General features: G+C 43.0%; 1 protein-coding gene across 3 annotated transcripts; it reads right to left on the reverse strand.

Annotated features, from left to right (window-relative positions):
• ezh2 (enhancer of zeste 2 polycomb repressive complex 2 subunit) lies at positions 1-27,274 on the reverse strand. 3 transcript variants are annotated; one of them, XM_042068359.1, is made up of 20 exons: positions 26,913-27,274; positions 24,708-24,831; positions 22,166-22,294; positions 21,449-21,568; positions 21,184-21,304; positions 11,461-11,643; positions 11,224-11,326; positions 10,786-10,949; positions 10,521-10,618; positions 9,798-10,035; positions 7,806-7,972; positions 6,398-6,489; positions 6,233-6,273; positions 5,911-6,036; positions 5,388-5,566; positions 2,838-2,933; positions 2,071-2,152; positions 1,896-1,976; positions 1,711-1,795; positions 1-1,585 (listed from the first exon to the last, which is right to left on the reverse strand). In XM_042068359.1, the coding sequence occupies exons 2-20, from the start codon at positions 24,822-24,824 to the stop codon at positions 1,525-1,527; spliced, it is 2,283 nt and encodes a 760-aa protein (XP_041924293.1). In that variant the 5' UTR covers positions 24,825-24,831; positions 26,913-27,274; the 3' UTR covers positions 1-1,524. The 3 variants fall into 3 exon arrangements, with proteins under 3 accessions (XP_041924293.1, XP_041924291.1, XP_041924292.1); XM_042068357.1 differs by having other exon boundaries at positions 10,780-10,949; XM_042068358.1 differs by lacking the exon at positions 26,913-27,274 and adding an exon at positions 26,689-26,771 and having other exon boundaries at positions 10,780-10,949.
• Positions 27,275-27,430: the final 156 nt, after the last annotated feature.

Below are 27,430 nucleotides of genomic sequence, written 5' to 3' on the forward strand. Positions count from 1 at the left end.
TTTCAGTTGTAATTCTGGTTTAATAATGTCAAAACATTTAAGACCATCTCAGTGTGGTCTTTTATTCCCATACTGCTGACGTCAGTGGAACACATTTATTTCCATGTTTGTTACGAGTCACTTATCACCAATAGTCCCTGTAAACATGTAAGAAATCAGCACCTTTAGATACACAAGAGGCAGAAACAGAGGTGGAGTGGTCAAACCCTCAGGGGAGAAGGAAGAACTCAAGGAGAAATCAGTTTGTATCAATGGAAATACGTGTTTAAAAAGGGCATAACCGCACATGGGATACCAATTTACATGAATAATTTAAAAAACAATCCTGTTTGACTGCACCCCAGCTAACAAAGAAAAGGGAAAACAAAACAACATTCACTATCTGGTTAAGTAACAGCAAATTAGGAAAGCTTTCAATAAATTACAAAAATGCCTAACTGGTGTACACAGTCCAATACAAATAAATACAGACATCTTCACTCCAGCTCAAAGATCTTCTGAACATGATTCAAGCCAGTATTATTGCCTGCAGCCAAATACATCCTTATACACTGATTGCATTTCGTTTGCTTGGTTTTTCTTCAAACAAATACCATTAGGCTGCAGTTCAGCTCCTCAGATCTACAGGTCCTCTAGCTGCCCGGTTGCTTAGTTGACACAAAAATGGTATTAAGATGAAGAGCTCCCTGATTTCTGGTCTATTTGAAACCTCTTTTTGTTCATGCATCTAACAAAACTCAGTGTTGTATTTCCAGTCAGAGGAGATCGATGACGATAAAACTAGACAGTGTTGTATTAGCAAGTGAAGGCACTGCAAAGGTTGACACTGTTTTGCATCTCGACCTCGCGTCTGTAGCGACCTTGTGTACGAGCACACCAGGAAATGCATGCCTCTGTGCTATGGGCTCTTGCAAGATGGCATGCAAGAGTTTTAAAAAGTGACTTTGGTTTTTTTTTTTTTTTTTCTCTTCTTTTTTTTTTTTGTGAAACAGAAACGAAAAACCTTAACTGTGGTGTTGAACTGTAAGTGCACAGCGGGTTTTTGACTTGAGAAAGCAACCAGTTGAACTGTCAAATTTGGTCCAAAGTAACGAAGGAAAGCAAAAATACAAAAAACAGGATAAGTCCATCAGTAGCGGTGTGAAATGGTCATTATGAAAGAGTGTAGAAGATGGACTGGGACATCCAACAGACGCATCCTTTTGAACCCCTTCTGCTGTAAACACCAGCGCGAATGTGAATGTTCAAGTTTGTATGGTACATGAATCCCAGAGAAGGCCTTTCCGTAGGAGGAACGCTCCGAGCAGAAGACAAGCGATAGACAGAAAAAAGGGCTTTTTTAAAAATAAAATAATAATAATTATTAAAAAAAAAAAAATTCACAAAGATTCTGAAGACCCCGCTTCACCGTCCCCATTCCAAAAACAAAAGAAAAGCATCTCAGAAAACGGCTTGGAAATGCATGTAGGTGGGTGAGTTCCTGAAAGGCTTAAGGCATTTTGTTTAAGAGGTAGGTAGATGGCTTCACAGAATTTCCGATTCGCGTTCAATGCCCACATACTTGAGGGCATCAGCTTGGCTATATCTAAAGAAGGGGAAGGGAGGAGAGATAGGGTTTCAATGTGGACACATCATGAACACACAAGAATCACAAGGCCCGTTCCTTTAGTTTGGGACAAACATATAATGTGTTGAGTGACATGTTCCTACCTGTAGTCAAAGAAAAGCTCTTCGCCCGTTTGTATCGCTCTCTTGGCAAATATGCCAATTCTGTGATCCCCATTTACCATCATGACTGCAAGAGAGAAGAAAACAACACATTACAACAAGATAATGCAAACTGTAATGTAAGACTGAAGAACAAAAGAAAGGAAAAAAACAAGTGGACCGCTTGCCTTTTGCATAGCAATTGGGGTTAACCGAATGATTTGCAAATCTAATCTTGTTTCCCTTCCTGGTTGCGTCAACAACAAAATCTAAGTAGAGAGCAAAAGAAAAGCACAATGGTGAGATTCCCACAGGAGACGTCAGGTTGTGGCATGTGGGTCTGGACCAGGATGCACTGGTTACCATTGTTCAGATTGAACAGGAAGCTGCACATGTACTTGTCGTAGACTTTTCCTCGGCGATCAGCCTCATCCTGGGAGATGATCTGGACAGACAGAGAACAGGTAACTGTGCCATAAGCACGCCATCATACACATCCCATAAGAACAACATGACATCCCATAAGCACGCCTTCATACACATCCCATAAGCACGCCATCATACACATCCCATAAGAACAACATGACATCCCATAAGCACGCCTTCATACACATCCCATAAGAACAACATGACATCCCATAAGCACGCCATCATACACATCCCATAAGCACGCCATCATACACATCCCATAAGAACAACATGACATCCCATAAGAACGACATCATACACATCCCATAAGCACGCCTTCATACACATCCCATAAGAACAACATGACATCCCATAAGCACGCCTTCATACACATCCCATAAGAACGACATCATACACATCCCATAAGCACGCCATCATACACATCCCATAAGCACGCCATCATACACATCCCATAAGAACGACATCATACACATCTCATAAGCACGCCATCATACACATCCCATAAGAACGACATCATACACATCTCATAAGCACGCAGGTCATACACATCCCATAAGAACAACATCTGACATCCCATAAGCACGCCATCATACACACATCCCATAAGATCCACCACACTAATCAAGCATGCCATCATACACACACAGCCCATAGAACACAACACACTAATCAAGCGTGGCTGATGAAGGACACACACTCACCTCTCCACAGTACTCCGAGATGAACTCGTTCTTCTGTACGGGCTCCTTAATGAAGATGCCCCAGCCAGCGACGTCAGACGGGGCCAACAAGAGGTGCTGCAGAGAGAAGACGCCACTTAATGGAGGAGGTTTCTGCTGGACTGCACTGAACGGAGGAGAACGGAGGAGGTTTCTGCTGGACTGCACTGAACGGAGGAGGTTTCTGCTGGACTGCAGGTGTAGCAGTGTGTTTATATGGCAGACACAGTGTGCCCTCTCTCTGGATGCTGTAGTGTGTGTGTGTGTGTGTGTGTGTGTGTGTGTCCGCTGACCCACCTTCTTAGCCTCTCTCTGGATGCTGTAGTGCAGGGGTCACCAAATGGCGGACCGAGTCCAGACCCTGACGTGATCCTATCCGGACCCGGACCATTAATATCCTAATTTAGATTTTCACGTAAGATTTCAAAGCTGCGCTAAATGTTTAGTTAGTTAGGATAACAGCATTTACTTCAGGAACCATAATTTCGCTTGCTGCTACTCAGACAGTGAAATCTGTGAATTCTGATAAAGTCGAGTCAGTGAGTAAAGTAGCCTACTATGGAGAAGACCACGGGGCAATACCACGCAAAACTGTCATGTCTGTAACGCCAACTAAATATGGATGTGATTTGCGCGGAATTGCCCTGGACCTCTTCTACATATTCTGAGACAGGCGATCCACCACAATCTAGTTAAGCTTACATGCATTCACTGCCCAACAACGTGATGTTCCTGGGTTTCCAGTAGGGGTGTAAAGATTAACCGATACGTATCGGTATCCGTTTTTAACGTGTAAGATACGGCTACATCGATACGTAAAGCCCCGTATCGGAAAAAAACTGAAAGGAACCGGTCGTTATATCGATTTACTTGTTATGAATCGGTGCACAACCTTTTCTGCTCGCTCATACACGTTCCAAGCACCGCATTCACCCCACTTCTGGTTTTAAAACTATACGTGGCACGGAATTGTGGGTAATGCAGTTCGTTTTTGGTTACATTCATTGCCCAAAGTTGTCAAATGACCTCATTACCCATACATCTATTACAACTTAAGCATGTGACAACTTGCACTCGGTCGCTTTTGTTTTTCGAAATCCAGCGCGAAATTAAGAATTTACAGCATTCCTATAGCCTGGGTGTTCCCATGCTGCCTTGCGCGCGATTTGATTCACGCTGCTAAGGCAGCCTGGAGCCCATGGAGCAAATTTTCGCCTGAGATAGGGAACCAATCACAGAACAGGTGGGAAAGCAAGACGATGATGAGCTATGCACAGACGCATTTGATAGACATCCGTGGCACCCAATAAACGTATCTGGGCATTTTTTTCAAATACGAGAAAATGAACGTTTGGTTCCCAGACCACGTCTCATTGAGAAGTTGTGGCGCTAGCCAGGCTAGCATTCCTAAACAGCAACGATAGTCTGTAGAGTAGCCTTACCTTTGATGAAGGGATTTCCTTAATGTTAAATAATAATTTGGCCCTTGCTGCTAAAACGATGCATATTAGCCAATGATAGCTAATTATTAGCCAATGATTTTGTTCATATTCACTCAGACTTGTGGCATTTTATAGCCTAGAAATCTAGACGCACCCTAGCGGCGGCAAATTAATTTGCTCAGCCTGTATACATTTCAATGATATAGGATGGCCCGCCAGGCTAGGCATTTTAGGTTTCTGCATTAGGTCTACTGTTGGAACAAAATAAGCCCTGAGAGTTAATTGATTTGTAGGCCTATTTTATTCTTGTAGAGTAGGCTAGGCCTATATGAGAAAAGGCCAAGAGTGTCTTAAGCACTGTTTTATTTTATTTCGGTATTGTCTTACCTCAACAAGGCTACAGCTCCATGAAAACAATCAGATATAAAATCTGTAAAGTCTATAAAAACGTATTTTTATGTTGTATTTGGCTGCTGTGTTTGACTGAAATGTAGACTATTTTTTTCCCATTTCAATACAGTATATGAAACAAACCTCAGTTTAGATAATCATATTCACACATTTTGTTGCCTAATTGACAACCATGACCATGATAACTGATAATATAAAATGAATGTGCACCTTGAGCAAATTATAAAAAAATCTTTCAGAATGCTTTCCATTCTTGAACTGCATCGAATTGCACACCCCTAGTTTCCAGGATTTCGGGTCAACATAAAAAAAATAAAATTAAACTGGCTGATTAATGGGTTCAAGGAACTCTGGAAGCTCTGGAATATCCATCCTTGTCTCAGCTCAAATTTTATTTTAAGTTCACGTTAAGATCTTAAAAATAGCCAAGGCTACTCAGTTTTTCCCCCCAATTACTCTATCTTGTCTTATTTCTCCTCATTTCAAATGTTGCCTTTTAGGCTACTTATTTTATGGTATACACACACACACACACACACACACACACAGCCTAAACACGCGCATTAAATATTATGATGCGGAAATTTTCCATAACTGGACCTCGCTGAAGATTAATTGAATACCCCTGCTGTAGTGTGTGTGTGTATGTGTGTGTGTGTCTGTCTGTCGGCTGACCCACCTTCTTGGCCCCCCTCTGGATGCTGCAGTTCTTGCAGGAGACGTTCTTGCTGTCCCAGTGGTCGGCGGCGCCGCAGGTCAGACAGAGGTCAGGGTCACACTCGCGCACGGCCAGATAGCACGGACACTGCTTGGTGTTGCACTGGGCCTTGCAGCGGCACCCGGGGAAGCGGTTCTGACCTGCACGATCCACCACACACACACACACAACACACACGCCACACACCTTTAGAGAAGCACATCTCATAACTCACTCAACAGAATACTTTAACAACATTTCTAGTATAGCTCTCTAACACCTCTAAAGACTCAACATGGCAGTAAAGTCCCTCCTAAAAAGCTGGCGCTCTGCCAATTCAAAAGACTGTCCACAGATTTGACACATGTGTAGGTCCTGCCTATAGCACTTTTGGATGGCTAATGTTTCATCATCAGCTTTCTGAGAGGAAGAGACGACAAGGCGCGTGAAGCGGCCATCTGTCGCCACCGCACAACATCACACAACGTCCAGGCGCCACACTCACACTCGGAGCTGCACTGGCAGAATTTCTCGCAGAAGTTCTGTGCGGTGACGCAGGGGCAGGAGCTGTCGCAGGGCTGGCGGGGGTGGTCGCACGGCTGGTAGTTATACACGTGGTTGGACGAGCCATCTGGAGGAGCGGACCCAAAAGAAGAAAACTTTAATGTCACAATACTCTACAACGCAAATAATACAATCACAAACATTGCTCCATTTCAAAATATGTACCAACGCTAGTGCACATGTTAGTATGAATGTGTATTAAAAATGTCTTAAGGCATCAAGAAACAAAAGTTTACAAAGTGCAAGATATGATCTGGACAAACCTTTCTTGAGTTGGATTTTTCGACAGTGCGTGGCCCACAACCTGAAAGCATGGACACAAACGAATGATTAAAGAGAGCAGGCGAGCCTGTTGGAGGCTACATCGCTGACCCTAGTTCTCTCCGCTACGCACACGGCCCTGTCCACTCCGCTACACAGACCAATACCTGTGCTTCCTCTTCTTCTTCCTGGGAGGGGTGTCCTCGTCTTCCGCAGGAGCAGGGATGATACTCGACTCCTTCACACGGAACTCGTACACCTGTGACACAAATGGAAAACACTATGAATCCCCTCCACCTGTGACACAAATGAAAAACAATATGAATCCCCTCCACAGGTGATGAAATGTGTGGAAATAAGCAGCTGTGGAGAGGAGCGTGTAGCTGCCAGCTTCCACACAGGTTCACACAGGGCCGCTCTGCTTTACTCGGGTGCACACAGGGCCGCGCTGCTTTACTCGGGTGCACACAGGGCCGCGCTGCTTTACTCGGGTGCACACAGGGCCGCGCTGCTTTACTCAAAGGTTGCATCCTTTCTGCTCTGCATTACACCCTGGTTTTTTGATGACACTGATAAAAGTTCCCACCAGTATCTTAAATACACTGAACTACTGAAAGAGACGCCAGGCCTTCATTCATTCTAATGGGATCTGGTTTTAAAATGTCAGAAATCCCCTTCATTAGATGCTTTTAGCCATTTAATAGGGACAATACAGGGCATATGGACATAGGCTAAGGTCAAACCCTCATATTACACAGTTCCTTATACAGGGCATATGGGACCATGTCTCCATAGGGCTCCTGTACATGTTGGCTGACCCCTCATAACACCTTGAGCCTATCAGTGGCCAAACTGGCAGTGACCGATGAGAAGCAACCGCTCCCTTATGAGCATTGCTGATATTAGCAGGCTACCTAGCTTATTAACGAATGAATCTCCACGTTATCGTCTCTAATGCATTGCTGATATTAGCAGGCTACCTAGTTTATTAACGAATTAATCTCCATGTTATAGTCTCTAATGCATTGCTGATATTAGCAGGCTACCTAGCTTATTAACGAATGAATTTTCATTGTTATCATTTGTAATAACAGTATGTACTGATATCTAAAAATTAGGCCCCCAGGTTGAAAAATGCTGGAGATTAACCCCAAAGGTTTGGCCATCTCTGATCGCAGAAGAACACTGGATTTAGCAACGTAATCTATTCACCCTATCAACAATGACCAACATATCTTGAATGGCACCAGAGCATTGAAACCATTTCCACGTCTATTCACACAGACTAACACACGAAACTCACGACTTACACTCAGTGTTATTTAACAACTATTTAACATGTTTCTACACTGTCTGTACTAATTGAGCTACGTATGTGTTATAATTTTCGGTTTCCCATATGAAACTCAGTAGTCAGTAGTAGTGGCATGATGGAATATGACGCTCTATCCGGATCTATCCAGTGTTCTAGTGATGCGTGTTGGCAGAGCTGAGTGCCATGATGGAATATGACGCTCAATCCAGTGTTCTAGTGATGCGTGGCAGAGCTGAGTGGGGAGTGTGAGGTCAGCTGACCTGTCTGCAGGTCTTGGTGCCGATGAGGCGTGCGATGGCGCAGTAGTTGTCGTAGTAGGTGCCGATGAGCACCCTGAAGAGGGAGGCCTCAGCGCCACTCCAGTCTACACTCTCCGGCTCCGCGCTCAGCTTCAGCTTCACCGGCGTCTGGCACCGCGAGTTCGCCTCTGGGGAACAACACACGTCAACATGACAACAACAACAACAACGATACATCTCCAGTTCACCTCTGGGGGCCCATCAACAAGCTATATCCCCAGACGACAGCAACAATGTTGACAATTCTAATGACAACATGACTATAATATCACAACGTCACCATGACAACCAAGGACATTTTTTTGTGCAACAACATGCATAGACCTACACAACAAGCTAATATTGAGTGATTCACTGGTGTTCAGTCATAAGTACTAATAGTCGACGTTTGGAAGGTTTTAAATAGCCATGACCCTGGGAATATTTGGAAATGACCGTGGGAGTATTTGGAGGTTATGAGAAGTGGGTCAGTTGTCAGGTGACCACCAGCCTCATTCTGTGGTCTCCTGATGGGGAGCCAATGATCCTCTACTGGGAAGGAGCTAAATCAATAGTCACTAGACCCCCTGCTGTGTGCACCCAAGCACACTAAACTCCCAACGGAGCTTCAAATTCTCAGATAACAACAGTCACATTTGACCCAATATCCAACTAGAGCAATCCTGCTGTCTGTACTGCCTCAATAGACATCCAACTAGAACAATCCTGCTGTCTGTACCTCCTCTCAGTACACATCCAACTAGAGCAATCCTGCCGTCTGTACTGCCTCAATAGTAGGGTTGCAAAGGGGCGGAAAATTTCCGGTAAATTTCCGGAAACTTACCATGGGAAGTTAAGCTGGGGAATTTTGGAAATATTCCAAATTGGAAACTTTAATGGAATTAAAGGTAATTTATGGTAATTAACTGTAAATGTTGGGTAATTCATACAAACTGTTTCATATATAAACAAACATTTTGTTTCATAATAAGCAATTTGATTTGAATGTTTGTATTTTTGCTTAGCTTAGCATACAAAGTTAACTAGCATGCTAGCGGGAATCCCATTCTCTGCCTATTGTTTACTAGCATGCTAAACTAGCAACACTGAACTGCCCAAGATACACCACACCACTCAACAACAAAACATCTAGCCTATGCTGATTGCTGTGTGCATGCGACTGACTGATGTGCAGGGTACAAATTCGACTGAAATTGCATTAAATCAGGTTGTTTTAACTAATATTATGCTCTAGATGGGGTTTTGTCCACTACATTTAAGTTCCCTGTTATAGACTAACTTTCCATATTAAAAATTCCCAGTTTATTCCCATTAATTCCCGTTTATTCCTGTTAATTCCCATATATTCCCGTTAATTCCCATGGAAAGTTTCCAACTTTGAAAATTCCAGGAATTTTGCAACCCTACTCAATAGACATCCAACTAGAGCAATCCTGCTGTCTGTACCTCCTCTCAGTACACATCCAACTAGAGCAATCCTGCTGTCTGTACTGCCTCAATAGACATCCAACTAGAGCAATCCTGCTGTCTGTACTGCCTCAATACACATCCAACTAGAGCAATCCTGCTGTCTGTAGGCCTCTCAGTACACATCCAACTAAAGCAACACTACTTAAGTGAAGTTCAGCGACAGAATAAAAGTGTCTGTTTAATACCAAAGCGACACAGACTCCTAACAAATTGTTCGAAAATGAACCTGGGCTGACACCAACTGTCAGGTAGCAGCCTCTGCCTCAACTCCACCACATATTGTTCTTTTAACATATTTTTTCAAATTACATACACCAAAGGTTCACTTTGCCATCAAGGTATTAATATACAAAAAAAAGCAGCTTTTTAAAGAGCCCTTATTGATATTGACCAAACCACAAAAGAAAGATATATTACAAGCACGGTGATGGTATTGTCTGGTGGCTCTACAGGAAGTCTGGTGGGCCTACAGGAAGTCACTACCTGAAGAGCTGGTGGTCTCATCCTTCTTGTCATCATCATCTTTGTCGTTGGAGTCGGGCCCGTCGGTGCCACCCTCGCGGTCACTGTCCGTGTCCTTGGTGTCGGTGCTGACTGTGGGGGTGCTGGGCCGGCTGCTGCTGTTAGGCTGTCGCCCCCGGCGACGGCCGACCGGCCGCTTAGACGGCGTCTTCGCCCGTTCTGGCACTGGGCCAACAGGGTACTCACGCACCACGCTGTCCTAAAGAGGGAGAACGGCACAGTTTCACATTAAAAGGGACAATGTGCAATTCTTAGGTGTTTTTGTTACCAAAGATTGAACATAGTATTCATAAACACAGGTTGATTAGCGTCTTAACCAACAAAAGCTTAGCATGAGTCCTTTACAAAGACCAGTGAAGCCGACCTCATAGAGTTCGCCATGTTATGCCGTTATGCTGTATTGATACAGTGGCGGGGGAAAAAATAAATAAAAAAAATACTCCACATTTTTATTCACATTTAAGTGTCAGCATAACGAGAAAAAGTAAAACTTACTTAAAAACCTTACGTAAAACCATGTTACTCATCCTACAGTCAAAATTCAAGTTATGTTTTAAACCTATTAGAGGTCGCTACACAAGAAATAAATGCTAGGCTAAGCTAACCTGGGCTTGGAACCCTTCCGTAATCTCTCTAAGCACAACGCCGTTTAAAAGAGACATCACATGTGAGGAGCTTCTTTACCTGAGCCAGGTACATATAGCAGTCAACACCACAGGGTTTACTGTCCACCAGGTTCTCCATGTTCTTGCGCTTGTACGTGTTTGGGGTGGCATGGAAAGCTGGGAGATCATGAGGCAAAGAGACAAAGTCAAAATCCTCATCTTAAGCTTATCCATAAACAGTGGAAAAACATCACACTATGAATGAACTATGAATGACTATGAATATTAACGCCAAACTAAAATCAAGTGGGAAGGAATGGATGAGAGGGGTCACACACACTCACGGTGGAGGAAACAGTCATATTTGAAGCAGCGACGGCAGAAGAGTGTGTGGAAGGAGTGCAGACTCTGCTCGCGCTGCACAGACTTGGCGTTTGGTCCGTCGATGTTGGGTGTGCACTCGGGCGGCAGCGCTCCAGGAAGCTGCTGTTCCGTCAGCTCTTTATACCTGCAGCACAGACGAGACGAGGAGAGGAGAGAGGGGATGAGCGAGGGGGTTGTGCACACAGCTCAGCTGCTCGACCGCCAACCACAGCATACTTTCACTTCATACAAACAAACAAACAAACACTCAAAACACACTTGCGTGTGTGCGCGCACTGATAGCATCAACAAGACTGCTTTTTTACAGAAGACTTTTTGGAAGATAGGGGCTAGATCAGTGCAAAAAGGATGTGGTGATCAGCTGTCAGCAGCAGCGCAAAGACCACAACAACTCTTACTTCTCTTTCAGCTCCTCAGGGGAGCCTTTGTCAGGGAACATGGAGGAAATCGCCTCAAAAATCTTATCCGAGGGGAACTTCTTAGAGCAGTCGTTCGGTCTACCTGTGACACAAACAACAAGCAACAATTCAGCATGGCAGCATTAAAAACAAACAAACAAAAATCAATTCATCAAAGCAAGAGCAGTGTGATGCAGTGCTACTGAGATTTCCACAGGTTGGTCTAACCCAACTCACTCTCAGAGTTGCCCTGCTGGTCCTTGTGGGATTCGTCCGTGTCGTACTTTCCATCACAGTTGTCCACCTTCTCTAGTTTAAAGTCCTGGTGGTCATCTTCCTCATCATCATCCTCATAGTCGCTGTACTGATTGAGTGCGCTGACCAGCTCCACAAAGATCTCATCGTTTATGAAGCCACACTCTACAAGAAAAAGAATCAAAAAGCTCATTGTTTATGAAGCCACACTCTAAAAGCAAAAGAATCAAAAAGCTCATTGTTTACACGGCCACACACTTAAAAGAAAAAAGAAGCAAAGCTAAAGTCCTGGGGCAGGTTCCACCAACAGGGCTTAGCCTGGTCTTAAGCTTCGCCGGTCTTAACTCAGCGTTCTAAGTCCGACCTGATAGACGCGCCAGTTGCACCATCTAGGCTTAAGCCTTCCTCTTGCTATAGATTGGGCGTAAATCTTACGCTTATTCAGTACCAGAAGTAAGTCAAAATGTAAGCACTTCACAGTCGTTTCTACAGTGCAAGCTACACTGCTAACAGTCTCATGCTTGTTTGTAGCAAGCTAGCACTCATGTTAGCTAGACACTTGACTAGCCCAGCCAGGCGATAGTTTAAACTGGCTTTGTCGGCATCACACATAGAAACCTTTGCTAACAACTTATTGTACATTATTAAGATAATCATACACTTGGAAACACTTCAAAAGGATGTAACAAATCCACAAACTAAAGATTTGTCACTTTTAAAATGAACTAGAAGCTGAAACAATGAGCAATGAATTGTTATTGACTTTGTTTTCCAATGTTGCTTTGTATTTAAATCATGTCATGCTGCCCCTTTATGAAACACACAAGTTGTAGGCTGGGAGGGGGGGGTTGGTCTGATAGACGGACCAATGAAGAGAGACTGACAAGGTTTTGAATGGGAGAGCGCCACAGGTTAAGGGAGAAAGCGGGGAGTAAATGGAGACAGGTAACCTGGGAAGACGCGGTTACCTTTTCCAATCGTGTTTATGGGAGACAGGTAACCTGGGAAGACGCTGTTACCTTTTCCAATCGTGGTTATGGGATTACTATTTTTGTTGTGGACAACGTGGACTGTTTTTTGGAGCGCATTCAGAACCGCGATCATCCTTTTTTCACTTTATATGGATTAAACGCGTCGGACTGGGCATTTTCCCTGAATATCGTAAACTTCTCAAACAAGGCTGCGGTGAGGCAAAGACTTTCTTTTTTCTTTTCTTTTCTGAAGCAGGCGGAAGCCGCACATGGACGGAGATTGTAAGAGACTATTATTTGTTCTTTATTTGTTCGTTGAACTGGGCCTAAATTGTTTGTTGTGATTGTTTGTCGGGGTGCAGGGACCAAGCCGGCTGTGGGAGGAGAGGGTGGTTTAAAAGCTGTTTTTGACTGAAAGGGAGAGATTTGTTAAATGTTTATGGTGTTCATACACGGTGAATGAAAATATTGGGGTTTTTGTATTCATTCAATCATCGATTGAGAAGTGCTAGGTGTTTGTGCGCCGCCGTGCGCAACATATGTTGATAAAGGAACCGCAAATCCAATTGAGCGTTATGTAACAAAACCTTATCATAAAGGACGAGGGGAACATTACAAGGATATTATGCATCTAGCCCATCCTGTAGCCTAATACGTTGGTGTACCTAAAATAAACTAGGTTAACATTATATTTGCTAGAAATAATTGCCTACCCGTTACTGCCTTCCTAGCATTAACGTGGTTGGTTGAATAACGTTATTTTATGATTGTATTCTGTATTCCAATGGGGTATTAGCTCTTTCAGTCTGTAGGCTATACCATACTGTAAAGACATAGCCTATGTAAACTCTTTCACCTGTAATAAGGTGTAGATCAGTGTTTCTCAAGCTTTTTTTCTGGGGACCCACTTTTTAAAAATGACAGACTATCGCGACCCAACTCGTGACTGTGGTAGTTAACAAACTAGATCAGTGGTTCTCAAACTTTTTCTTTCATTCCCCACTTTGATCAAGGGGGCATTCTCGAGCCCCACCTGTCCCTCATCGCTCTAAGAAAGTGGTAGGTCAAGCTTAAAATTGTCAAATTTATTAAAATAATGACAAGTTCTAAATACATCATCTTCAATATATGCAATGAATTACCAACATGCTGCATTAAATGGATCCATAATCCAGTCATACAGAGCACTGCTGGTTGGGAAATATTTTTGAAATAAACTTTGCAGGGATGTGATGTAGGCCTACTGTTTAATACATGGGATCACAAGAGTGCCTCCCAATCATACGTTTCAGCGATTTCACTCAGAAATCTCAAAGGCATAATACTGTCGCGATCGAGGCGCCTGTCCCATACTCAAGTTTTTTTGGTGAATGCAGTAATCTTATTTGCTAGGTGAGGTAGGTGCTTGTCTTTGCCTTGTAACTGGACATTTAACTCAAATGTATCACTAAGATATATCAAATATATCGCTAAGATAGGCCAGCTTCGTCAAGAAATGTTCATTAGTGAACGTGCTTGCAGATTCAAACATGCGCTCTTCCTCCAAGAAGAGGCGACTCGGAGCTCAAACACGCGCGACAGCACTTTACCTCGGGAAAGCCACCTTGCCTCGCTGTGAAACAGTACAGCCTTTTGGTCAGCTACCATCTCTTCGCAAAGTGCGGAGAATAGACGCGCTTTTAAGGGCCGGGTTTTGATGATAACACAGTGCGTCCATTGCGCCCAGGCTACAGATAAAAATTAAAAATAAAAAAACTCCTGTTTTTCACGTCAGTTCGCGCCCCACCTGGCATGTCTCCGCGACCCCACAGTTTGAGAAACGCTGGTGTAGATAATGTAATGTCCTAACAGTCATTTAACATTAACGTTAGTGTTCTGCCATAGTCCAACTTAGGTAGCCTACATGTTTCCATTGTGGTCTTATCTCTAAAAAGATAAAGCAACACATATTGCATGTCCTTTGCTTATTCCATACCAAGACGATACCAAGACGGCACAAATATATGTTAACTTTATTTATTACTGCGCAACTTCTAAGCATTATAACAGAATCTCACACATTCACCACCAGTCACTTTTACTGCCGTTTCCTCCAAAGGGGGGCACGGTCGCCCTAACAGACGGCAAAGAATCTTTGCAACAGACCAATGAGCAGGGCTCCAGAGTGCGACCAATTTGGTCGCATATGCGACCTAATTTTTCAAAAGTGCGACTAAAAAAAAAAAAAAAAAAAAAAAAAAAAAAAAAAAAAAAAAAAAAAAATCGGAGGTCGCACCGGTGCGACCAGCTATTCGAGAGAGGAAAAAGACCCGTCAAATAAACAGAGTGGATGTAGTTGCATTACAGTATGGTCACATAGGCCGAGATAAATGTCCCCTCTCCCCACTGCCTTTCGGTGGCTGGCAGTAGCAAACCGATCAGACGAGCCCGAGATGATGAAGTTTATCGTTGCCTACGATAGGCCTAGTGAAACTTCCCTTCACCAAGTTCAGTCCGAAATAATTATTCACCAGAAAAATAGTTTGAACGTAAACCCGACGTACAGGAATGCCACTTGCGCCAAATTTATAGGAGTCATTGCAGATGAAAAGACGTCTTAAAATTGCGAACAATGCATACAAGGCCTTCCCAAACAACAGAGATACAGATATCGCCGAAAAGGAGTGCGTCATTGACCGCAGTTACATGCAGGGAGTAACCCGGTTTTCAACAGCAATATTCGTTTTGCGCACGAGTTGTGTAAACTCATTCTGATGGCATCAATCAATTTAATCCGGTATTTGGCGCAAACCGAATATCGCTGCTACATTTAAAGCCCGAATATTCCCTGCATGTATAACTGTGGTCATTGTGTACGTGAATTGAATGGACACATTTAGATCGAGCATGGCAAGTCATTGCAATAGCCTATAATAATAGGCCTACCATTTTGTTACTGCATTACCCATAGTGATGTTCCTATTGAAAATTTAAAAATACTAAAATGAAAAAGTAAATTGCATTGTGGGGCTGTCAAATGATTATTGCAATCATTGCAAAATCACATAAAAATCCCCCAGGCTACTTGGAACATCTCTTTAAATTGTGCTCAAATACATTTCTATAGAAGATGCTAGCATGGCGAGCTGGTTTAGCCAAGGCCTAAAGATCATGAAGGATAGTATGTAAGACATTGAGCCATGAGATGTGCAGTTTGAAGCCCTTAAAAGACGTGCACTGTTAATTTACTCACTGTTATTTTTATTTAATTCATCTTGAGATGTTTTAAGTTTAAATTTCAGCTCAGTGAAGCACTTAAAGCACCAACACTTCATTAAGTTACTTTTCTTGTAGAACTGTAAATCATAAGTCATAGGACAACCTATATAGGACAGTAATTAAGAAAAAAAGTGAACCTGCTGCGGTGTTAAATGTGATGTGGTTGAAAATTTGGGTGCACCTAACTTTTGTGCTGGTGCACCCAAGAAAAAAAGTTAGGCGCACCAGTGCAAAAGGTTAGTCTGGAGCCCTGCAATGAGGGGCCCCAAAAATAATCGATAATGATAAACGGACGTGTCCGTATTCGCGGTAATTACTCTGAAGGTAGCCCTCCAAATCATCAAGCACATCGCACTGCTCTACAGTGACATCTGGTGGAGCGAGGTCCCCCTCGTCTTTTCTTCATAAAGTGTAACAAAATGTAACAAATTCCAACGGACGAGAGAAAGACTGAGATCGAGTTTGAGAAAGATGAAGCGCTCACATCCAAGCAAAAAAAAAAAAAAAAAAAACATATTCAGTTATTAAATGAAGCCTTGCCAAATGTAAGTGATTTTTTTAGTAAGCAATCGGAGAATATCGTTACCAGCACTCTATCTCTCCTGCCTAATGAAATGGATAGAATTGAGGATGGGGAGGACAAGGTAGGCTAGGATCAAGCTTCTCTGTTCATATGGCTACCTAGCAGTTAGACAGTGGGCCAGGTAACTAGCAATAGCTAGCAATGCAGTGGCAGTATCTGTTTATTCACTATTAAGGAGGAGGACGAGGACAGTGAGGCAGCAGGAAACCAGGCGACTGTCGCTGCTTACAGCTGTGCTGATGAGGAAGAGGTGGAGGACAGAGTAACATTATGTGCAGCTAAGGAGGGGACAGGCAGAGATCAGGCTGCTGAAGGAAGAGTAGACGAGCCGCGTAATGTTACACTGGTAGACGGCTCAAACCCCTACAGTACCGATCCTGGTGTATTTTCAACGAAAACTGGGGAATGGGGAGTCTGTGGCCAGAGAGTGGCTTTGCTACTCTCCATCTCAGGGCAGTGTGTTTTGTTTTGCCTGTAAACTGTTTCAAAGAAACGGAAAATCCCCGTTTGCAAGCACGGGTTTTTGTGACTGGAAGCATGCAATTGAACGCATAGCAGAACACGAAAACTGTGGCCTCCACAGACAAGCCATGGTCACGTATGTCACCCAGGCATCTAACAGTGGCACTGTAGACTCACAGCAACAATTTGATGATGAGTGCGTGTACTGGAGGCAGGTTCTTCAGAGAGTTGTCACTGTAACAAGGCTTTTAAAAGAGTGTGGACTTGTTCTGAGGGGACACACAAGCACATTTCGAGATGCAGGAATTGGTAACTAGGTGGGTAGTATGGAGCTTATAGCTGAATTCGACCCTTTCCTTAAAACACATATAGAAACACATAAAAATGCAGTTGAAGTCCCTCATATTTGTCGATTCACATGTGTGAGGAGTTTATAGAGCTAATGGGAGAAAAAGTCCTCCCTGAAATTGTCACTCGTATAACGGATGCAAAATACTTTTCTATTAGCGTGGACTCCACTCCTGATGTCACCCACATTGACCAACTCACGTTTATCATGCGTTGTGTGTCCCCAGAGGGAGATATTGAAGAACGTTTAACATTTTTGCCCATCACTGCCCACACAGGCGAATCCCTGTTCAACTCTGTATTGAGTGTGTTACAAAACCTGGACATTGACATTAAAAACTGTCGCGGGCAATGCTGCGACAACGCAAGCAATATGTCGGGTACATACAAAGGGTTGCAGTTCCGTATCAAGGAAATAAACCCACTGGCAGAGTGGATACCATGTGCCGTGCACACGCTAAACTTGGTCGGGATCAATAGCGCAAACTGTTGCGACAAAACAGACACATTTTTCCGTTTTGTTCAGTTACTTTTCAACTTCTTCTCCAAGTCAACGTCACGCTGGCAGGTTGTCACTGCTGGTTTACAGGCTAATGAAAAGGGCCGCACTCAAGATGGTCAGCTCACTCAAGGCGCCACCAAAACCGATACGTATCGGTATCCGTTTTTAACCTGTAAGATACGGCTACATCGATACGTGAAGCCCCGTATCGGAATAAAACTGAAATGAACCGGTCGTTATATCGATTTACTTTTTACAAATCGGTTCACAACCTTTTCTGCTCGCTCAGACTCTCATTTACGTTCCAAACAGCGCGTTCATCCCACTTCCGGTTTTGAAACTACAGGTGGCACGGATTTGTGGGTAATGCAGTTCGTTTTTGGCTACATTCATTGCCCAAAGTTGTCAAAGGATCTCATTACCCATACATCTACTGCAATTTAAGCACGTGACAACTCGCACTCGGTCGTTGTTTCAAAATCCAGCACGAAATTAAACATAGCAACGATAGTCTGTAGAGTAGCCTTACGGTTGATGAAGGGATTTCCTTAATGTTAAATAATAATTTGGCCCTTGCTGCTAAAACGATGCACAAATTATTAGCCAATTATTTTGTTCATATTCACCCAGACTTGTGGCATTATAGGTTTCTGCATATTAGGTCTACCATTGGAACAAAATAAGCCCAGAGAGTTCATTGATATGTAGGCCTATTTTATTATTGTAGGCTATATGAGAAAAGGCCAAGAGTGTCTTAAGCAGGGTTTTATTTTATTTCGGTATTGTCTCACCACAACAAGGCTACAGCTCCTTGAAAACAATCAGATATAACTCCATAAAATCTATAAAGTATTTTTATGTTGTATTTGGCTGCTGTGTTTGACTCAAATGTAGACTATTCTTTTTTCATTTCAATACAGTATATGATACAAACCTCAGTTTAGATAATAATATTCACACATTTTTTTTTGCCTAATTGACAACCATGACCATGATAATATAAAATTAATGTGGACCTTGAGCAAATGATAAAGAATCTTTCAGAATCCTTTCCATTCTTGAACTGCATTGAATTGCATCGAATCGAATCGTACTGAATCGTTTTTAATATACATGCATCTTTTCTTGTATCGAATCGTGTCCATGTATCTAGATGCGAATCGTATCGTCTTTTACATGAGAGATTCACACCCCTAGTATCCAGCAATCTTTACGGGTCATCGCTGATGATACGTCAGACCTTAACACAAAATGAGGCTAAAACACTGATTAAAAAAATGGACAAGCTGGAAACAGCGTTTCTTTGCGATATGTGGAATGAAATTCTCCTGTGCTTCCACAAAGTAAGAGTTGCTCAACAGGCAATTAACCTTGACTTGTGCAATGCTTCAGGACTGGTCCGGTCACTGAGAGAATATGTTGCGGGGTTACGCGATCAATTTGATCGTTTTGAAACTGCAGCTTCAAAGATGTCTCTAACAGTGCCAGATGTCTACAAAGCAGACACACAACGGATACAAATACGGAAGAAACAGGCCGACGAGTCATCTGTGCCAGATTGCCATTTGCCAGGCCAACGCAAGTTTTCTGTGTGTGTTTATAATGTTGTAATTGACAGGCTGGTGGCGGAGCTGGACAGGAGGTACCAGGCATACAACAGCGCAGTGGAGAGCTTTGGCTTTTTAAGCACATTTCTGACAACGTTCTCACATGACCTCCATTTCTCATCGAGACTACAAGAAAAATATTCCATTGATCTGGAGGTAGACTTTGTAGAGAAAGCTCAGTTAGGAAGACCTGGAGAAAGCACTTCTGATAGCCTTGGCCTAAGTGAAATTAATTACAGATGAGATGTATATTTATATAAGTATGATTGCAAGATATGAATAAAAACATCACTGTTCATGATAGATTCCCGAAATGAATACATATTTTACAACCAGCACTGTTGATTATGGATTTCTATAAAAAAATAGTTTAAGTTTAAGACGTGTTTTTTCAGCTATAGTAGCCTCAAACTATAGCTTAAACCTGGAATTATCCAGAATGCTAATGACATTTTGTTTGAAATACATATACACCCTAGCCTGACGCAATCATACTCAATTCTAGTCAGAATATGAGTCTGATACTGCTCCATTGGGACGTAATAATGGGGCGTTTCAACCGATACGGGGGGAAATGCCTCTGCACTCAATTGGATAGACCTAACCAATCAGAGCAACGAAATAGCTTACAGTGAGGTGTAAGAAGAAAACACACGAACCATCCTTCGTCTCCACAAATGCCTTAACATTGTTTTCAGGTCTTTTGTAAAAGTTAGTGCCGTCAATAACTCCTAGCCTACAACACTCATTAGCGAAATCTAAGAGATCCGTAGTAGGCCTAGGGTAGGCTATTAGGAAAAAACTGATAGCCTACATCCCCTCCGATTTTAAAAATAATTCTGTTGAACACGGATATGCTACATACATGTTAAACAACTGGGAAAGGCTGTCGCAAATCCCTCGAACAGGTGGTCAATCATTTCAAACGAACGAGGGAACATGTCGCAATGCAACAGCGCTGTTTTCCCTTGATGAAAGTGAAACCACGAGTTTTCCCACATCAACTTTGGCCAAAGTTTCAGAAATAATCGTTTTCAGTGATAAAACCTTATTAAATAATATGCATTTTCCATATGGGGTCTTAAAAGCCATGGATCCTTCTAGCCACAGCGTTTTTGTTTCAAACATAAGCCTAATCTAAGTGTGCTCAGATGACGTGATAGACCAGGCGCTGTTGCTCACCTGTCCATCATCGTAAAGCCCGATTTGATTGGTCCGCCCGATCTAGGGCAAGCATACTTGCTCCACAATGGAGCAATGCCAGACCGAACTTCCCAACCTCAAATGTTGTGGGCGGGACTAAGTTCAGAATGGCACCCAGGCTATATACACCCTCTAATGTTGATAAATGTGTAGGCTATAAAAAGTTTAATACAAGGCTTATCTGGCTTATAGCCTCAGGCTATTTTAAGCATGTTTGTTCTGTCCATTTCCATATGTAGCTTACCCTTCCGTTTGAAATTCAATAAATGGTAGAGAGCCAAAGATCACCGTCGATTTTAAATGTTTTATTTTAACCAAAATATATTCAAACTGGTTCAAACATGCAGACTATAGCCTTTTCCATGAGATTTTCGCTGTATGGTTGTAGCGAATAGAACAAGTGTACCATAGGTAGCGAATGGAAGCTACACTATGAGGTGATGGTTGGGGGGGGGGGGGATTCAAAGACCTTCATAGCCCAGGGGCCTCAGGTGGTGTTAAGGCGCCCCTGTCCGTAGGCATTCACATGAACACGCCTCGCGAAGACCGGGCGTAAATAAGCCTAGGCAGTTCAGTTGGTGCAACAGACATAAGTCCAATTCTTAAGACTGGTCTTAACAAAGACCAACTTAGCAGTTAGGACCAGACGTAGCAAAGACCAGATGGTGCAACCAGCCCCGGGGCTGTGAAGAGGAACTCCTCTGTAGAACTCCTCGTCAACAACTGCACAACGGTGACTAGTTGAATGTTGAAATGTTAACCTACACCTACCTCTGTCTCCGTGGACTTTGCCATCATAGTTCTTTATGAGCTCTTCAATGAAGGTCCCGTCTTGGTCCAGGATTTCATCTCCCATGTAAGGGATGTTATGCAAAACAGTTTCATCCTCCACCTACAAAACCAGAGAGCATCGTGCTTCATGTGTCTACACCATACACAATGCCTTTAACCGCTCTAATGAGATCGCACTTGTTCAGAAGTATGCTTTGTTGATCGCAGTGGCATTAACAAACATGTGACAGTGCGGTAACGTTACCATGAAGTTCTGCTGGAGGGGGGACCAGGAGTACATGACTGGCACAGAGGCCACAGCGTTCAGCGTCTTCAGAGGAATGACTTGCCTGGAGAACTCGGAAAACCCGCTATCCACAGTGCACTGCCGGTTGAACACAAATTACATTGATTTACCATTATGGTACACTGGTAACATCATAACACAGCTCCCCGAGGAGAAACCATAAGATGATATGTGGGCTGTCAAAGAGGAAGAGGCAGAACGCAGGCGAACAAAGTCAACGTCAAGCGGCATTAAGATTTATCAGTGATAAAAGCAAGGGCTGCAAGGGGAGACACTGAGCAGGCAGAGTCAATGCAATCCATCACCTAACAGCACAACCAAACAGCACAACTAGAGTCAATGCAACCAATCACCTGACCGCACAACCAAACTAGTAATAGAATCCCGGCTGGTTTTCAACATGGTTTTAGTGCAATATACATTCACAAACAAGGAAATGGTATTGTTGACTTTAGTCAGCTAGCTTTCCCACCCAAATGAACTATAAGATGAATTACAGACAGAAGCACTCGGAGTGGCGTAGTACACTTTAGAATAGCCAGGCTTGTGGACCATGATGCCGCACAATTCATCTACATCTGGGCTCTGTGTGTGTGTGTGTGTGTGTGTGTGTGTGTGTGTTGGGGGGGGGGGGGGGGGGGGTTAATAGAGCGGGCAGAAAACTGCAGTACTGACCTCTCTGGTCCCCCGTAAGGAGCTTACAGATGTCATAATGTGCACAGGCTGGATCCGCCTGGTCTTCCACTCCTGGTTCAGAACGTCCGTGCGCTCCATGATCTTCTGCCTATTGGAATTGAACATGCTCTACACAAGAAAGACCACATGCACAGGTTAGAGCACATATCCATTAGAGAGGGAGTAGACCGCTTATTCTACTCTTAGCTCATACGTATGATCAACACAGAATAGGGCTGGGATAAACGATTATTTTTTAAACGATTAATCTAGCGATTATTTTTTCGATGCATCGATTAATCTAACGATTCTTTTTGTCAGTCCGATTCGATTTCGATTCGATTATCGATTATCTCCCCATTAATTGACTAATAGCAATTTATACATGTTGATTTATATATCTGAACATATGCATAAAACATCAATTCCTTAACATTGCAATATATGTTTATTGCTCTTAAAATTCCAAAATAAAAAGACTATACAAGTGCAAAGTAATGCATTCTTATAGTCAGAGGTAGCATTCAATAAAGTTCAGTAGAGTATAGGTCTAATTGAGTGCCTGTCACGTTAAGACGTTCGTTCCCTTGCAATTGTAACACTAATGCAGTTAAAAAGCAGCTGATGTATGGATGCAATTCATAACGTAGATAGATAGATACTTTATTGATCCCCTGGGGAAATTCAAGAACTAACATAGTTAGTTCAAATAACAGTTTGTACTTCTCCTTGGAACAAGCACTTTTGAGTATTGGAAAACACTTTTCCATTTACATCGGGATTTTGCAAACATTCAGTGTCGGAGTCAATAAAATGAGCCCTGAGTAACGAAATTGACAAGCAGCTGTAAGTAAGCATGCTAAACTCAACATCCAAACAGTATTCTAACGTTAGCTTTGAGATTCTGCTTGATTGCATAACTAAGTTTAGTCTCCTCAATGTACTAAGACCTTAGCAGAGTTAACTTGACTGCAGCAGTTTTGAACAAATTTGCACAGCATGGTCATGATGCTAAGCGGATTTAATAGCAATTTAACCAGCCGTGTTCTATGCAATGCTTCTATGTGGCAACAACAATCCTTCAACAATCGTGAATATTTTGTGTTAAATGCACATGCAGAGGAGGGGCAGCAGGCTCGTTATGAGAGAGAGCGGAAGGGGCAGGGAAAGGCTGCGTGTGTAAAAAGTGCAGCTCAAAGGATTTTATCTTATCTTTAATTTAAATAGTACAACATAGAACATCAATGTGTGACGGCCGGTTTTGTGGCGCCCCACCACAGTCAACGTATGGGAAACACTGAAGGTGTAAAATTCAAAATATTTGGCAGCACACGTTTTGGGTCTGACAAATCGACGCGCATATTTTGCGTCAACGTAATCGATTACGTCGACGCGTTGTCCCAGCCCTAACACAGAATACTCAAACACGGTATCGTGGTGGCGCTGTGGCGCAAGCGACTGCAGCATCCATACCCCCATTTGGGTCCAAGCACGCATTAGAACCCAGGTTCAATCGACCGCAGCATCCACAGGGCTTGAAATTCATTTTTCAAAATGGGAGGGAATTCCCCCCTTCAGTGCTTCCCACAGGGAGGATTAATAAAGTTGGGAGAGGGGGGGGGCATACATTTTACAAACAGAAATCGCATTTTCCTTATTACAGGCGTCAATGAGATAACAACACTTAACATAGTCTTTAATTAGGTTGATTTTTACATTTTCTAATAGTGTTTGTGACAACACATGTAATGATACATTTGATGATGCTTGATCGCCGTTTTGGCATGAAGCATCTTTCATGTAATGAATGCGCACTCTAGAAAGTGAAATTAGCCGAGGCCTACTTTGCGCTCTGGGCACGTCCGCAATCGATTACGTTCCTCAAATGGAGAACACATTCATGTTCCCTCGCGTCTCATGGCCACTCTATGTAATCCTTCTGTGTTTGCAAAATTCCTGACAGTTCCTGATCGCTAAACTTTTCTTTTTCTTTCCTGTCGGTTAGCAGTTGATGCAGAAGCATCTAGTATAATTTGACTTCAGCAGTGACAGCTGCTCAGCGAGACAGAGAAAGAGACAGACAGAGAGAGAGAGAGAGAGAGAGAGAGAGAGAGAGAGAGAGAGAGAGAGAACGCAAGCACATGTTCTGTGTGCATGTGTGCGTGTTTGCATGGGGTTATGTTCGTTCAAGTCAGAAGTTGGTCTGTCCAGGATTGCGCTATACCCGCAATCCTGCGCTGAAATTCAGGCTCTGATCCATACCCCATTTGGGTCCAAGTACCCACTAGAACTCCAGTTTAAGTCCCTGATCCATACCCCATTTGGGTCCAAGTACCCACTAGAACTCCAGTTTAAGTCTGACCCATGGCCGTTTCCCGCTCCCACCCCATCTCTCTCCCACTCGTTCCGGTCACTCTTCATTGTCCTTTCTAAATCAAGCCAAAAAGCCCAAAAATATCCTGTTTTAAACAACTGCTGTGCTCCCACGCATCTTTAGTGCGCTACAGGACACCTAAAAGACGGGTTGGTCTTGTGTACTCACCTTGATCTCGTCGGCCCTCCTAAAGCGCTTCAGCTGCCGTAGGCGCATGTACTCTGACTTCACCCGTTTCCTCCAGCACACAGGGCGCTTCTCAGATCTCTTCCCGGTCAGGCCCATCACTACCCTGCAACATCACACAGGAGATCACAAGTGGAAAACTTATTGGATAACATGGATGACATTTTTAAGCAACAGAAAGAAATGAGTGATGTGTACTCTAAATCTCAAGCAAACAGGAATATTTACTCTATTGTAACCACAGTTTGGGGGACAAGGGTGTGTGTGTGTGGGGGGGGGGGGGGGTTGGGTCAAGAGTGGCACTGAACTGAGGCTGTTGCTGGTTCAAAACTAACCACTAAATGCCAAAGCTACTGCACAGTCACCAGTGCAATAGGCGACTGGTTTACTATAGAAATGACTGGTATAGAAATGGTTATTTGTACAATACACACGTGTTTCATTTCCTGTTGTGTAGGAGGATGAGAGGCAAGACACATCACAGTATCATTGTTAGATCTTGAAACATCCCCAAGTTCCTTTGTCACCACTATTAAAATACAAGTTCGATAGACTATATGACGCAAATCAACTGATAGACACTTCTTAGAACTGTTGCATTAAAATAAATACTGTGTTCACAGCAAGCATGTGTGCTGGGGAAATTACAAGCAGACACAGAGGAACTTGGTATTGATGTAGCGCCCCTACCGTCAAACAAGGGGCTTTTCCACATTGCAAAGCTAGATAGCCTAGGCAGCATAACAATCAAAACATAGCTACACCAAACGATCATGCACATATCTGTAGTTGTGAGGTTATTTGAAAATAATTGTGATTCACAGTCATAGATTCAAGAGAGCGTCGCTGTAGAGAGCAAGCTTCCCTAAATAACTGCCTTTCTTGTCTGTCAAACCGCTAGCCAGCGAGGTAACTAAACTGAACATTACCCTCTCGGAATGTTTTGTTCTAGTGATCAACGTTAGTTAGTAGACGGTTCCTTGAAAATGTAACGTGAAATTAGTTTGATAAGCCTAAGCAAGACATCTTTAAACGAATTTTCATATAAATGTTGTAATTATTGTGTCTAACCAAAAAAAGGCATCAGCTGTAATGCAGTGTATCTGAGCTCTTTGAGGACCTGTTGTCTCGAATCTATCATTTTCTGACTATTTTCTGCTAGCGGTAGGCCAAATGTTCAAGTTTTAAGAACAAATTTCGACTAATATCCATCAACTAACCGACTACCTAAGGTTAGAAGACACACGTTTCGGTAAAAGAGTATCTGATGACTGAGGATACAAAGATAACGTTAGTTACATTAATTGATCTACCAAGCCTGATCTTTTTGTTCCATCGTTGAGGTTTACGTTGCTCGACAATGGCGTAACGTTAATGTTAGCGTTGAAGAACTTATCTGGCCAAGTCACAAGCCAACCGATTTTTGTAACGTTAAGAGTCATTTGGCTTGCCGTTTGGATCTCTGGCAGAATAATTGACGTTAACCGTCTAAGTATCTGGTTAATTACAGACCAGCGAAGTAAGTCAACCACGCTAGCTAACTAACTTAATAACCTATCTGAAATGACAATTGAAGTGTCAATTTGGCTACCACAGATACATGCTAACATAACCAACCTCTCTAGGTTAGTTAAAGAAAACTGCAAACTGGCAGATAAGTGTGTAACATTAATAATGACCATTTCCATTCCACAATCACAACAATGAACACTACTACAACCGGGTAGCATTGTGGCTTGTATTGTCTTAGGAAATGGCTACTGTTACAGAAGAATCTATGGAGAATTCATGTTAGCGAGCTATCATATCGTACTAAGTTAACTTCACGCTAACGTTAGCAAACGCTATCCATGTTAAACCCGCGTGACAATTAGTGGGTGACAAGTCAACTGTCGCTAACTTTGTCTACTGTCTGACACAATCCACCTAACGTCAGCATATGTAACTTTCGTTACCCGCTTACCGACCAAGTTGGAGCCAAGCAATAACTGTGTCTTCTCAGTCAAACTGCCAGATTCATAATACAAATGATAGCCAACCGAGCCCTCCCGGTATCTCAATTTGAAAGTGTTAGCAGAAGCTAAGTGCTATCCTGCTAACATCTCATTAAACACAATAACGCAAACCAACAGCTACGCTGAAACTGACAGTTGCAACAAAATACTGTATTCTCCCGGGTTTTCTTACCTGCAGGCGGGGTGTACTCCACATTCAAAGAAATAACCTGAGATCTGTGTCTAAACCCGCCAGTTCGAGATTAGTGGCTAGCCGACAGAGCTAGCAAAAAGGGGGGTCGTTTCACCTCCGCGCGTCCGCGACAGCCAATACCGGCGAGCTTAACTCAATACACAAAACAAATTGTTATGTTTGTTCTGGAATGCGTGTCGTTAGTTATTCTACTGTTATAAAAATATTACTCGGTCAGAGTGTATAGAATATTTCATGTGCTCTCTCTGATTATGCTCAATATCAATATTTCCGTTTGAATAACTATTCCAACCTTCTATCGCCGTCTCTTTCACTCAGAATTCGCCGCCCACTTCGAACACTGCAGATTCATCGAGCGCCAAACATATTGCCCAATCATAACAAGTGATATTTCAGCGTCTCAATGTCGAGAGATCCGACTGGTCAGTCTATATCATGCTTTGAGCCAATCAGAGACGGTTCTGCTATGGGGGCCCCGGTGTGGGGGACATGTGGAG

The sequence above is a fragment of the Alosa sapidissima genome, chromosome 17 (genome assembly GCF_018492685.1).
Source record: "Alosa sapidissima isolate fAloSap1 chromosome 17, fAloSap1.pri, whole genome shotgun sequence".
Classification (NCBI taxonomy): domain Eukaryota; kingdom Metazoa; phylum Chordata; class Actinopteri; order Clupeiformes; family Clupeidae; genus Alosa; species Alosa sapidissima.

Excerpts from the sequence above, each read along its gene's own strand:
- ezh2 (XM_042068357.1), bottom strand. The coding sequence starts at position 24,824 with ATGGGCCTGACCGGGAAGAGATCTGAGAAGCGCCCTGTGTGCTGGAGG. Across the intron at positions 22,295-24,707 it reads GGAGGGCCGACGAGATCAAG|AGCATGTTCAATTCCAATAG; the intron begins GTGAGTACACAA and ends TTTCTTGTGTAG. Across the intron at positions 11,644-21,183 it reads CAAAGTCCACGGAGACAGAG|AGTGTGGCTTCATAAACGAT; the intron begins GTAGGTGTAGGT and ends TTTTTCTTGTAG.